General features: G+C 52.6%; 1 protein-coding gene across 1 annotated transcript in view; it reads left to right on the top strand.

The window, feature by feature from the left end:
- Positions 1 to 11,394, top strand: part of DUOX2 (dual oxidase 2) — an 18,360-nt gene extending 6,966 nt beyond the window's left edge. The window contains exons 17-34 of the mRNA XM_023746541.1: positions 77 to 279; positions 513 to 695; positions 1,778 to 2,000; positions 2,080 to 2,173; positions 3,861 to 4,042; positions 4,580 to 4,649; positions 5,077 to 5,160; positions 5,889 to 6,067; positions 6,156 to 6,386; positions 6,549 to 6,648; positions 7,348 to 7,397; positions 7,684 to 7,811; positions 8,062 to 8,215; positions 9,319 to 9,548; positions 9,806 to 9,964; positions 10,310 to 10,465; positions 10,572 to 10,700; positions 11,008 to 11,394. Coding sequence (XP_023602309.1) covers positions 77 to 279; positions 513 to 695; positions 1,778 to 2,000; positions 2,080 to 2,173; positions 3,861 to 4,042; positions 4,580 to 4,649; positions 5,077 to 5,160; positions 5,889 to 6,067; positions 6,156 to 6,386; positions 6,549 to 6,648; positions 7,348 to 7,397; positions 7,684 to 7,811; positions 8,062 to 8,215; positions 9,319 to 9,548; positions 9,806 to 9,964; positions 10,310 to 10,465; positions 10,572 to 10,700; positions 11,008 to 11,130 — 2,678 coding nt within the window. The 3' untranslated portion in view covers positions 11,131 to 11,394. The remainder of the gene's footprint in view (positions 1 to 76; positions 280 to 512; positions 696 to 1,777; positions 2,001 to 2,079; positions 2,174 to 3,860; positions 4,043 to 4,579; positions 4,650 to 5,076; positions 5,161 to 5,888; positions 6,068 to 6,155; positions 6,387 to 6,548; positions 6,649 to 7,347; positions 7,398 to 7,683; positions 7,812 to 8,061; positions 8,216 to 9,318; positions 9,549 to 9,805; positions 9,965 to 10,309; positions 10,466 to 10,571; positions 10,701 to 11,007) is intronic.
- The last annotated feature ends 214 nt before the right edge of the window (positions 11,395 to 11,608 follow it).

The raw sequence follows: 11,608 nt of genomic DNA, 5'->3' as shown, positions 1-11,608 counted from the left end.
GTAGAGTGGAACTGGCCTGAGGGCAGGGGCCTGGGGACCTCTGCTGAACTGCTCTGCCCAATCATCTCCTCTGCAGCGATGGAGTGGCCAGGCCCTAGGGAGAGCAGCTACCCCGTCATCATTCAGCTGCTCCCAGACAAGTGTCTTCAGGTTCTGGATATGCGACTCTCTGTGCTGCGCACCATCCAGCTGCGGCCCCTGCAGCAGGTCAACCTCATTCTGTCCAACAACCGTGGATGTCGCACCCTGCTGCTCAAGATCCCCAAGGAATATGACCTGGTACAGCCCATCCTGCCTCCCCTCTCACAGCGAGTACTCTCGAGTCACCCTCTTCTTAGCTACAGAGCTCATTGTGAAGGCTGATTGTGGGAGAGGCACTCCTTTCAGAGGTCCCCTGACCCTCCTTCTGACCCTTTTGGGCCACTCACCTACCCCCAACCTAAGGTTCTCTGAGGGGAGGCTGAACCAGAAGCTCAAGCTCTGAGCATTGGCTCGGCCTTCCTCCCACCCAGGTGCTGCTGTTTAACTCCGAGGAGGAGCGAAGAAACTTCATTCAGCATCTGCAAGACTCCTGTGTGCAGTGGGCTCTGGGTCTCCACAGGGCTGAGATGGACGAGAATGAGCTGTTCAGGAAGGCTGTGACCAAGCAGCAGCGGGGCCGCATCCTGGAAGTCTTCTTCAGACACCTTCTTCAGGTGCTATGGCTGTGCCTTTTGAAGATAGGACCAACCCATGGGTTGGAGGAAACCGTGGCCTGATAGGACTCTATATGGGTGAACTAAGTTTCTGCTGTGTGGGCTGGAGACATCCTAGCTTTGCCACTCACTATCTGTGTGACCTTAGGCAAATCACATGACCTCTGCTCTGTATCTTAGTTTCCTCATCTATAAAACAGCCTATTAAAATAGGATTCATCCCATTGGGTTGTTGTAAGGATTCGGTGAGACAATCTACATTAGTGGTTCTCAAAGTGTAGCCCCTAGACAAACAGCAGTAGCCTGAACTTGGAATTTGTTAAAAATGCAAATCTTTAGCAGCCCTCACCCCCCTCACTTTGCTCCAGACCTAGTGAATCAGGAACTCTGGGGTTGGGGCCCATAAACCCGCCAAGGGATCCTGATACACTCCAACATTTGAAGAACACTGTTCTATGTAGTGTTTAGCCCAAATGCTTGATATCTTTGATGAGATGACATAGGAACTTAACTCAAGCTTATATCATGAGCCTAAGGTAAAATTGGTTTTGTTGTACCTCATTTTGCTTAAAGTCACAGGACCTATTGATGACATTGAGGACTTAACTGTACATTGTAGACATTTAACAAATGGTTGCTACATATAAATGACTTTTAAAATCTTTGAATAATGTGCAGAGACCAAATCAGGCACATGGCAGCTTGTCTGAATTGGTGAGAGAACATATCTCTAGCCTCTTCCTGCCTGTCCACCCATGTCAACTACATCTTCTGTCCTCAGTATAAGCTTTCTCACTGAGCATTCCCAAACTTTGCCCCTTGCTGCTCCAAGCCAGGCCCAGCACCATTCCTACTGTATAAAGTTCCTGGATCTTGGGTCCAGGGAGAAAATGCTAGAGATTGAAGCCACTCCCTCTACAGGAGAACAGGGGCCCAAGTCAGGAGTATATCTGAGGACTAGGAGTAGCCACCAGGGCTTCCCTTTCTTAGTTGGACTTTGGAGAGATGTGAAGGGTCACTGAATTGCATTCAGCCAGGCCTCACTTCCTTCTCTCCTTCCCTCTACTGCTGCCTGGGTACAGGCGCTGGACATCAAGCCTGATGCAAGGGCTCAGCCCCTGGACTCGCCACAGGAGGTACGAGAGGCTCTGACATGTGAGCTGAGTAGGGCTGAGTTTGCTGAGTCCCTGGGCCTCAAGCCCCAGGACATGTTTGTGGAGTCCATGTTCTCTCTGGCCGACAAAGACGGCAATGGCTACCTGTCCTTCCGGGAGTTCCTGGACATCCTGGTGGTCTTCATGAAAGGTAGGCGGATGGTGGGCCATTCCAGGAGCCAGGGTTCTTTCAGCAGAGAGATGACCTGTATCCTCCTTTCTCTTCCCAGGCTCCCCAGAGGACAAGTCCCGTTTGATGTTCACCATGTATGACCTGGATGCAAATGGCTTTCTCTCCAAGGAGGAATTCTTCACCATGATGCGGTACGGGCTGGGCCCTTCTAGCCCTGAGACTTCCTGATGTTTTCAACAGGAAAACAAGTCAGGTCAGAGGAGTGTAGGCAAGGAGGCAGCCTCCACTGAGAGCTGGCCCTCAGTGCGTCCTAGACTCTCAGAGCAGCCAGCTTCACAAGTTTGTCCCTTCTGTCCCCAGTATAAGCCTTTCTCACTTAGCATTCCCAAACTTTGCTCCAGGAGGGTCAATATCTGCGCTTTCACATCAGCCAGAAAATTCTCCCTCCCTAGTTAGAAAAAAAAACAAAAAACAAAACCACAACCAACACTAATATGACCACTAACGAAAGTCCACTAACCCCTTCTGGATGCTTCTGGATCTTTGTGAAGTCTACAGCATGTCTAACACTGCTCTATACAGTGAAGTCACAGGTGGATGGAGCATGGACAACCTTAGTCACTCTTCCAATATTAATCACCCTGATTAGCAGGAGGAGGAACACAGACAGTTCCGCTATTTTTTGACCCTTCTCTCTTACTGCCCCTTAAGCCATTTCAGGTTGTAGTGTCTTGATAAAGATCAGTTTTGAGACTTCTTATTCCTGAAGACAATGCTCCAGTAACACAGTCCCCTTCAGCTCCATACGGATGGGGTTCATGCCTTCTTTGTTTCCTGCTAAATGCACCTCCTCTATGCCGTGATTGGCACATAACAGGCATTCAATACATGGTTAACTGAATAAGATGGAATAAATGAACAAATGAATGAATAGAATGCATACAATAGCTCAGGACCTTTTAAATGTTCTCCCCCTTTAAGCCTTTCCATTGACTTCTGTATTCCCCTTGACTGCCTCATCCCTCTCACAGTCCAGATACCACAACTGGACATGGGCTTCTAGAAGGGATGGGGTGAAGTTAGCTGACTGCAGTCTATACCGCGCTGGGTGTGCCATTGCAGGCCCAGGCCAGAGTACATCCTATGGAATTTAGGAGAGAGTCCCTGCCCCCAAGGCATGAGCTTCCACCTTCTCATCCTATACTCAGTGTGTGGACCTTCCTCAGTCTCAGTGGGATGATGTGTTTCTCAGTGTGATGGCAGTGCTTGCTGTACTGTGTGGGAAAAGCTCTTTTTCTTCTGGGCTCATAGTTTCATCCCAAAGCACAGCTTAAGAAAAGAGTATGGCTACTGCTGCTGCCACTATGGGTGCTGTCTGATTGGGTGTGGAAACAATCCTGTCTGTGCTTTGAGGTTTTGGCATGAGGAAGCAGCAGCCATTGCAGCTATATCTCGCCCCCCCAACCTCACCCCCAGTTTTCTATGCCCCCACTGGACTGTGAAAGGGGGAGCCCAGCGATGGTGTGGGAGACATAATACGAGAGAGATCCTGTCAGAGGCAGAGACCCTGTCATGGCATCATGGCATACCTGGACATGTCCCTACACTAAGTGGACATTCATCCCAGCTGTAGATGTCTCCCTGTTTGAAGGTTGCTATCTTTCCTTGGTCAAGGTCATTTTCAGTTTTGTTCTGCCTTTTGAGCTCGTGGTCACCCCACCCAGCTTAGTGTCAGGTACAGGCTGGATGAATATCTTCTCGGTGTTATTTCCAGGGTCACTGGCAACAACATTAGATCATCCATGGCCCGCCCCACTCTGCACCTGCCTGAGCCTGACCTCGCCAGGTAACAGGCTGCTCTCTCTGGTCCTCTCCAAGGTCCTTCATTGAGATCGCCAACAACTGCCTGTCCAAGGCCCAGCTGGAGGAGGTGGTGGAGTCCATGTTCCGGGAGTCAGGCTTCCAGAACAAGGAGGAGCTGACATGGGAGGACTTCCACTTTATGCTGAGGGACCATGACAGTGAACTCCGCCGCACGCAGCTCTGTGTCAAAGGTGAAGGTGTGTGAGTATGTAAGGAATGGTCAGAGTCAAGGAAGGGTGTGTCCTCAAAATGAGACTTCCTGATGTATAGAACCCAGATCTCATTTCTGTCTTAGTCCTTGGTGCTTAGCACTGAGTCAGGCATGTGTAATCAAGAGTGTACTACAGCCCTGCACAAAAATGCCCACTGAGGATTCAAGAGTGAGCTAAAATCCAGCCTACATTCTGCCCACCAAGCCATGTGGATTGGTCTGGATTGTATCTGGCCAGAGGAAAAGGCACTGCTTTCTTTACACAAAGGATCCGCAGGCCCAGGCATCTACCTGGAGAGGGTTCCTTTTCCTAATGGCACAGAATTGCCACATTGTCTAGCAGTGGCTGCCCTGTGTGCAGTGTGGGGAGTGAGGGGAACAAAGCTGGAGCAGGAGATGAGGACATGACCAAGTCACTGACAAGTGCCATGGCACCCTTCCCAGAGGGCTGGGTGGTGTTGGAGGGACAGCCTTCCACCTACCCCGCCCACCTCATGGGGAAGCCTCTTGTTTTTCTCTCCAGGTTTTAGAAACATCTTTAAACCAAACATCAACTGTCGAGTTTCATTCATCACTCGAACTCCTGGAGAATGGTGAGAAGGAATGAGGCGTTGGGAAGTCCATTTGGCCAGGTACCCTGCAAAGAAATGAAGAAAGTAGGGCTGGCTGAATCTGACCCTGGGGTCAGACATTGACCTATGAAAGTTACTCTTAGTGCATGGCTAGTCCTAGCCCAAATTCCAGCTGCCTCCCACACCCCATGCTGCTTAGGAGCCTGGCTCTCTCCTGCCACTCCAGGACAGAACCATCCTATAGAACAGATGACCAGATCATATTTATTCATTCTGCCTTGTCTCCTGTCTGCTCCTCTCTGACCAGTTTTATGGGCAAGTTGTGTGAGCAGGATGGGTCATAGGATCCACTCCTACCCCACCCCACCCCATCCCCGAGCTCTGACCTGACAGTTCTCCTCTGGCTGCAAAGACAAGGGGAGAACTAGACCCACTTTCCTTTTCTCAGCTCCTGCTCCCAAAGAGGGGGGCTCCCTGCCTCAGAAGTCCCAGAGCTTGGAGGACCTGGGCTGAAGAAGAGGTTTGGCAAAAAGTGAGTGTTTCCTATACCCCTGGGCCCAGGAGACATGGGGAGAGATCTCAGGGTCTTTGGGTTCTGCCCATACCACCTTGACACACAAGAGACCATCCTGAGTCTTATTCCATCAGTACCTAACTTGACTGGAGGGCTATAGAGTCAAGTGATCAATATCCTAATGTTCAGGCTAGAATCTGGCACTCAGACACGACACCAAGTCTCCTGGCTCCTGCCTGCTTTGGGCAGAGCAGTGAAGCCTGTGCAGGGAGCAGGAAGAGGGAAGGACAGAGCGACAGGAGGAAGAGGGAGTGGAGTAGGATAGTGGGGAGACAAAGGAGGGGGTGGATAAAACTAATAAAGATGAGAGGCAAAGGTTTGGGGGGTTGGGAGGCTACCCCCCAAAAACTTATTTTGTGGCCCATCCTGTCCCCCAGGGAGTCACCAGGTCTCCTTCATGGGGTGATATTTTTTAAATTTAAATACGTTTTTATTGATTTCAGAGAACAAGGGAGAGGAAGAGAGAGATGGGAACATCAATGATGAGAGAGAATCATCGATCAGCTGCCTCCTGTACGTCCCCCACTGGGGGCTAGCAAACCAGGCATGTACCCTGACCAGGGAATGGGACCGTGACCTCCTGCTTCAGAGGTCGATGTGCAACCACTGAATCACACCGGCCTGGCTGACATTTAGGGGAAGCCAGCGTGCCTTGACCTTACAGCTAACTGCCTTCCGGGCTGCAGGGCAGTGGTGATCTCTCCGCCGCTGTACACGAAGGCGCTGCCGGAGAAGAGGCAGAGGGGCCTGCTGGCCCAGAAGCTGCAGCAGTACAAGCGTTTCGTGGAGAACTACCGGCGGCACATCGTGTGCATCACGATCTTCTCAGCCATCTGTGCAGGCCTGTTTGCAGAGCGCGCCTACTGTACGAGCTCTGGTTTGGGGCAGTGGATGGGCGAAGGGAAGCCCTCTGGTTGCTCTTCCCGCTCCTCAGCGTCCCACTCTGTCCCCAGACTATGCCTTTGCCTCGCCACCCTCGGGCATCGCACAGACCACCTTTGTGGGCATCATCCTGTCGCGGGGCACGGCCGCCAGCGTCTCCTTCATGTTCTCCTACATCCTGCTCACCATGTGCCGCAACCTCATCACCTTCCTGCGGGAGACCTTCCTCAACCGCTACGTGCCCTTCGACGCCGCCGTGGACTTCCATCGCTGGATCGCCATGGCTGCTGTTGTCCTGGCTGGTACGTGGCTCCTGGGGAATCTCATTGCTGCAGGCCCCTGGGACTAGCTGTGGGGGAAATAGTGAGGTGACTGGAACTACTTTTACTTCCATCTCTCCCCCGTTCCTCCTCTTTCCCTTGGAGATGCCCAGGGTGGCATCTCTAACGGTCTGTCTCTTCCAGTTCTGCACAGCGCTGGCCACGTGGTCAATGTCTACATCTTCTCAGTCAGCCCCCTCAGCATGCTGGCCTGCATCTTCCCCGGCGTCTTTGTGGATGATGGGTCAGTTCTGGGAGGGTCCCCTAGGGACACCTGGGCACATCCAAGGGTATAATAGAAAAGAAACAGATGGTCCCAGACACTCCACTCCCTCACTGAGTGAGGGTGAGATGCCAGCCTCCTTGGGGAAGCTGAGAGGGGAATTCCTCAGCCTCCGGAAGGAAGCTGGCCATGATTGGCCAGGGAAGGAGCTTGGGAGATGAAGTTGGAGACTCTTTCCCACATGCACCTCACACACATCTCAGCCTATTAGCCATTCACTGGGCAAACAGGTATGGAGCACATTTGATGTGGCCATCCAGGAGCCAGAGAGTAGGGATGCCAAGGCACATGCAATCACTCAGCAAATACTTACTGGACGTTTACTATGTGCCTGGCACTGTTTGAGCATAGGGATAGTGCGCTGAGCAAAACACATACCCCTGCCCTCACTGAATTTATAGAACATGAACCAAGCACTGAAGGAAGCAAAGATGAGGCACAGTAGGAGAGTTGAGGACAACACTGGAGGAGGAATTGCTGAGAGAGCAGAGGATGGAACTGCAGGAGATTGGGTGGCATGTTCCTTGGAAGGATGGTGGGCCCTCTGGGTGGAGGCCCAGTCACCTCAGCCATCAGGGCCGGCAGGAAGAGAAGCATGTTGTGACAGTGGCGGAGCCCCTCCTGTCCCAGCCAGAGGTCCCATGTGTCTTTGCCCCACAGGTCCCAGGTTCCCCAGAAGTTCTACTGGTGGTTCTTCCAGACTGTCCCAGGTAGGGAGTGGGGCTGTGTGAGGGAACTGGGGGTACGGCCTGAGGACTTCTGCTTTTGTCTTCATGTTCCCATGAACACATATGTGTGTATAATAATTAGCGATTCTCTTGCTAGCCTCCAGGACAAGCCCCAGCTGCAGCCCCCTCAGGCAGGCTGTCCTGGGAACTAGGGAGGGATGAGGGAGGTCAGGGAAGGAGGGCAGAATGGGGGAAGAATGCTCTTTGCATTCTCAGTCCAGGCTGAAGTCCTGAGATGCTTCTCTGTCCCTGCATCCCGTACCTCCAGGTATGACAGGAGTGCTTCTGCTCCTGGTCCTGGCCATCATGTATGTCTTCGCCTCCCACCACTTCCGGCGCCGCAGCTTCCGGGGCTTCTGGCTGACCCACCATCTCTACGTCCTGCTCTACATCCTGGTGAGGGACTTTTCTGGGCAGGGCCCGGCCATGGGGTAGGAATGAGCACTCATGATGGGAGGGGGAACAGGCTGAATTGGACACAGGATCTCAAACGGAGACCTTGAGATCTGAGATCCCAGTCTCTGAAGCTGATTCCATCCCCATTACCCAGCCCAGGCCCAAGGCCAAGCAGAATGTATCTGGGCAAGGGGAGGGCAGGAAGGGGGCCTGGCTGGGCCTCAGCTATACTAACTGGCTGTGTCTCCAGATCATCATCCACGGCAGCGTTGGCCTGGTCCAGCTGCCCCGTTTCCACATCTACTTCCTGGTCCCGGCACTAATCTACGGGGCAGACAAGCTGGTGAGCCTGAGCCGGAAGAAGGTGGAGATCAACGTGGTAAAGGCCGAGCTGCTGCCTTCAGGTACCAGGCCTGGCCTGACCCTGGGTGGGGAGCACGGGAAGTTGACTCAGGGTGTGTGGGACAACAGCTTCCCAGGCCTCCTACCCCGCCTTGAGATAGCCTCTCTGGGACCCCTGCAGCATTCCTGATGCAAATGCAGTCCCCGGAGGACTTGTAGACAGTGTGAAGTGACTAGAAAAGAGATAGCTGAAAGTGCCGATGAAGGCGTTTAAGGACAAGAGAGACCCCCACATGTGTGGCCTGGGTGCAGGGCAGGAAACCATATATCCCTTTCACAGCCAATTCTGCAGAACAATCCCCTTTTAGAGATAGGCCAACGGCTCGATTGTGAGACTCTGTTGTTGAGAGCCAGTGCTGGCTAAAGTGGGCATTCACATCACTGTAGAGGGTGATGAAGATGATTTTAGGTGTCAAGGAACCATCCAACCTTTAGGACTCACATAGTAAGAAAATTAACCTCATTTCTACTTTATTTCAATCAAGATTACTTAAGGACAAAGTTGCAACAAGGTGTTAGTTGGCTTTTGTACTCTCCAATACCTGCAAATCTCCTTCTTCAGCAAAGAGAGAACAGGCCCGAGGTTCAGCTGTGGTCAGGCCACAAAGGGTATCCAGAAAAAATTTGATAAAACATGGTGCCTTCTATTTAGAGGACATGATATTGGTTTTCCACCAACCTTAGTGACCTAAACCTAGTTGTCAAGGTAAATCAAATTGAAAAAGTAAGTCAATTCAAAGAAAAACATAAGTGATAGTTCAGGAGTTATGCAGATATGGCTATAGCAGTGGAAGTTTGGTAAGTACTGAGTTGGCCCCTGGGGAACCAGTAGACTTGTATCCAGGACAGTGGTATTGGACCTGAATCCTATGTGGGAAGAGAGATCTGAGAGAAGAGGGCTACAACAGGGGAGCAGAGAAGCTCTCATGTTACCCAGGAAACAGAGGAGGGGGTCCTCTGACTCCCAGCCCCAGGAGCCCAATTTGCTCAGACCATGTGACTGTTCCCTGTGCCTCAGGCATATGGAGAGGACAGGGTACCTGCCAGTCCTCAGGTTCCAGAAGCAAGCCTTCTAATCCCTGCCCTTCTCTGCCCATGACCCCAGGGGTGACCCACCTGCAGTTCCAGCGGCCCCCAAGCTTTGAGTACAAGTCAGGACAGTGGGTGCGGATCGCCTGCCTGGCTCTGGGGACCAATGAGTACCACCCCTTCACACTGACCTCTGCGCCCCATGAGGACACGCTCAGCCTGCACATCCGGGCGGCAGGGCCCTGGACCACTCGCCTCAGGGAGATCTACTCACCCCCGACCAACGGCTCTGACAGATACCCGAAGGTGCCCATGATTGGGAACCACTTGGGGCTCTGGAATTGACAGACGTGTCTCTGTCCTCCTCCTCCTAGAGTCTGGAAGCACCAGATACCTCAAGGCCAAGCTGGGAGAGGGTTGTTTGCCTCAGAATAGGCTAGAATGTACCTGCATCTTTCTTCTCCTTATACTCACTCCCTGCCCCCTGCCCCCTGCCCCCGCCCCATTTCTAGCGTCAGAGCTGGGGCAGGTCTAGGCTCATTCCATCCCCCTTCTGTTGGCAGCTGTACCTTGATGGACCATTTGGAGAGGGCCACCAGGAGTGGCATAAGTTTGAGGTGTCAGTGCTGGTGGGAGGAGGCATTGGCGTCACCCCCTTTGCCTCCATCCTCAAAGACCTGGTCTTCAAGTCATCCTTGGGCAGCCAAATGCTCTGTAAAAAGGTGAGTGTCTCTCTCCCATTCTTCAAAGGAATCCGAATAGATGGACTGTGTTCCCACATCACAACAGAACAGCATTAGAAAAAGCCCCTGGCTCATAGGCACTAGGTCTGCCAGGGCCATTTATACCCAGTTTTCTATGTACCAAATGTTCTGAGGGAGGGTAGGAAGTGTAGCCAGAAGGGCCTCTGCTTGGATCTGTTGTTTAGAAGCCTGGGGCCAAGCTTGTGGGTCCTGACAGAGGGTCAGTGTCTGTGGGTAATCTGGGGCTTCCTAGCCGCTCAGGGGAAGGCACGCGGGATGGAGGAACCTTGAGTTGAGTCCTCAGCTCCAGCCATGTGTCCCCAGATCTACTTCATCTGGGTGACACGGACCCAGCGGCAGTTCGAGTGGCTGGCTGACATCATCCGGGAGGTGGAGGAGAATGACCACCAGGACCTGGTGTCCGTGCACATCTACATCACCCAGCTGGCTGAGAAGTTCGACCTCAGGACCACCATGCTGGTACGTCAGGGCCGGCCGGGCAGGATGGGTGGGTAACCATCTAGGCTAGGAGCTGCCCTGGTTCTGCCTGGCTCTGACCTTCTTCCTCCAATCATTCTTCTACCAGTACATCTGTGAGCGGCACTTCCAGAAGGTGCTGAACCGGAGTCTGTTCACGGGTCTGCGCTCCGTCACCCACTTTGGTCGCCCCCCTTTTGAGCCCTTCTTCAACTCCCTGCAGGAGGTTCACCCAAAGGTTAGTCCCAACCTCACCCATCTTGGGACTCTGGCCTTCCCCACCAGGACATCCTGACCCGTAAGCACCCTATGGCTCTATCTTGAGTGGAACCCCCGCCCCCCACACTGAACTTGGCCCCAAGATAAGGAAGGCTTAAATTCCCCACCCCCTTCCCATCTCCAGCTCAAGTCTCCTCCTTGTGGTCTGGGGTTGACGCCCTGGTCACTCCAGTCAGGCTTCAGAAGCAGCTTCCTCCCGGAAGTGAGCCTCTCAAGCCTGCAGGACCCTTCTTTCTGAAACCACTCTCCCCACATGCACTTGACAGGTACGGAAGATCGGGGTATTCAGCTGCGGCCCTCCAGGAATGACCAAGAATGTAGAGAAGGCCTGTCAGCTCATCAACAGGCAGGACCAGGCCCACTTCGTGCACCACTATGAGAACTTCTGAGCCCACCCCCCTGGTGCCTGTTTCTCCTCCGAGGACTAGCCCACCTGGCAGTTTCTTTGTCAGAATTCACTTGTGGCCTCAGTTGGACAGCCACTCCCTCATTACCCCACATCCACATCTCCCATGCTCTGAGAAGGGAGAGGAGCCTTGGCCTGTTTGGCTTAGTTGGTGGAGCATCATCCTGTGCATTGAAAGGGCACCAGTTGGATTCCAGTCAAAGCACATGCCCAGGGTGCCAGCTTCATCCCTAGTAGGAGGTGTGCAGGAGGCAGCTGATCGATGTTTCTCTTTCATCGATGTTTCTAACTCTCTATTCCTCTCCCTTCCTTTCTGTAAAATCAATAAAATATATTTAAAAAAACAACTGTGGTACATCTACACAATGGAATACTATGCCGCCATAAAAAAGAAGGAACTTTTACCATTTGCAACAGCATGGATGGAACTGGAGAGCATCATGCTAAGCGAAATAAGCCAG

Source organism: Myotis lucifugus, unplaced genomic scaffold (genome assembly GCF_000147115.1).
Source record: "Myotis lucifugus unplaced genomic scaffold, Myoluc2.0 scaffold_692, whole genome shotgun sequence".
NCBI classification, from domain to species: Eukaryota; Metazoa; Chordata; class Mammalia; order Chiroptera; family Vespertilionidae; genus Myotis; species Myotis lucifugus.
The sequence above is the reverse complement of the archived record's forward strand: the minus strand, read 5'-3'. Positions and strand labels throughout refer to the sequence as shown.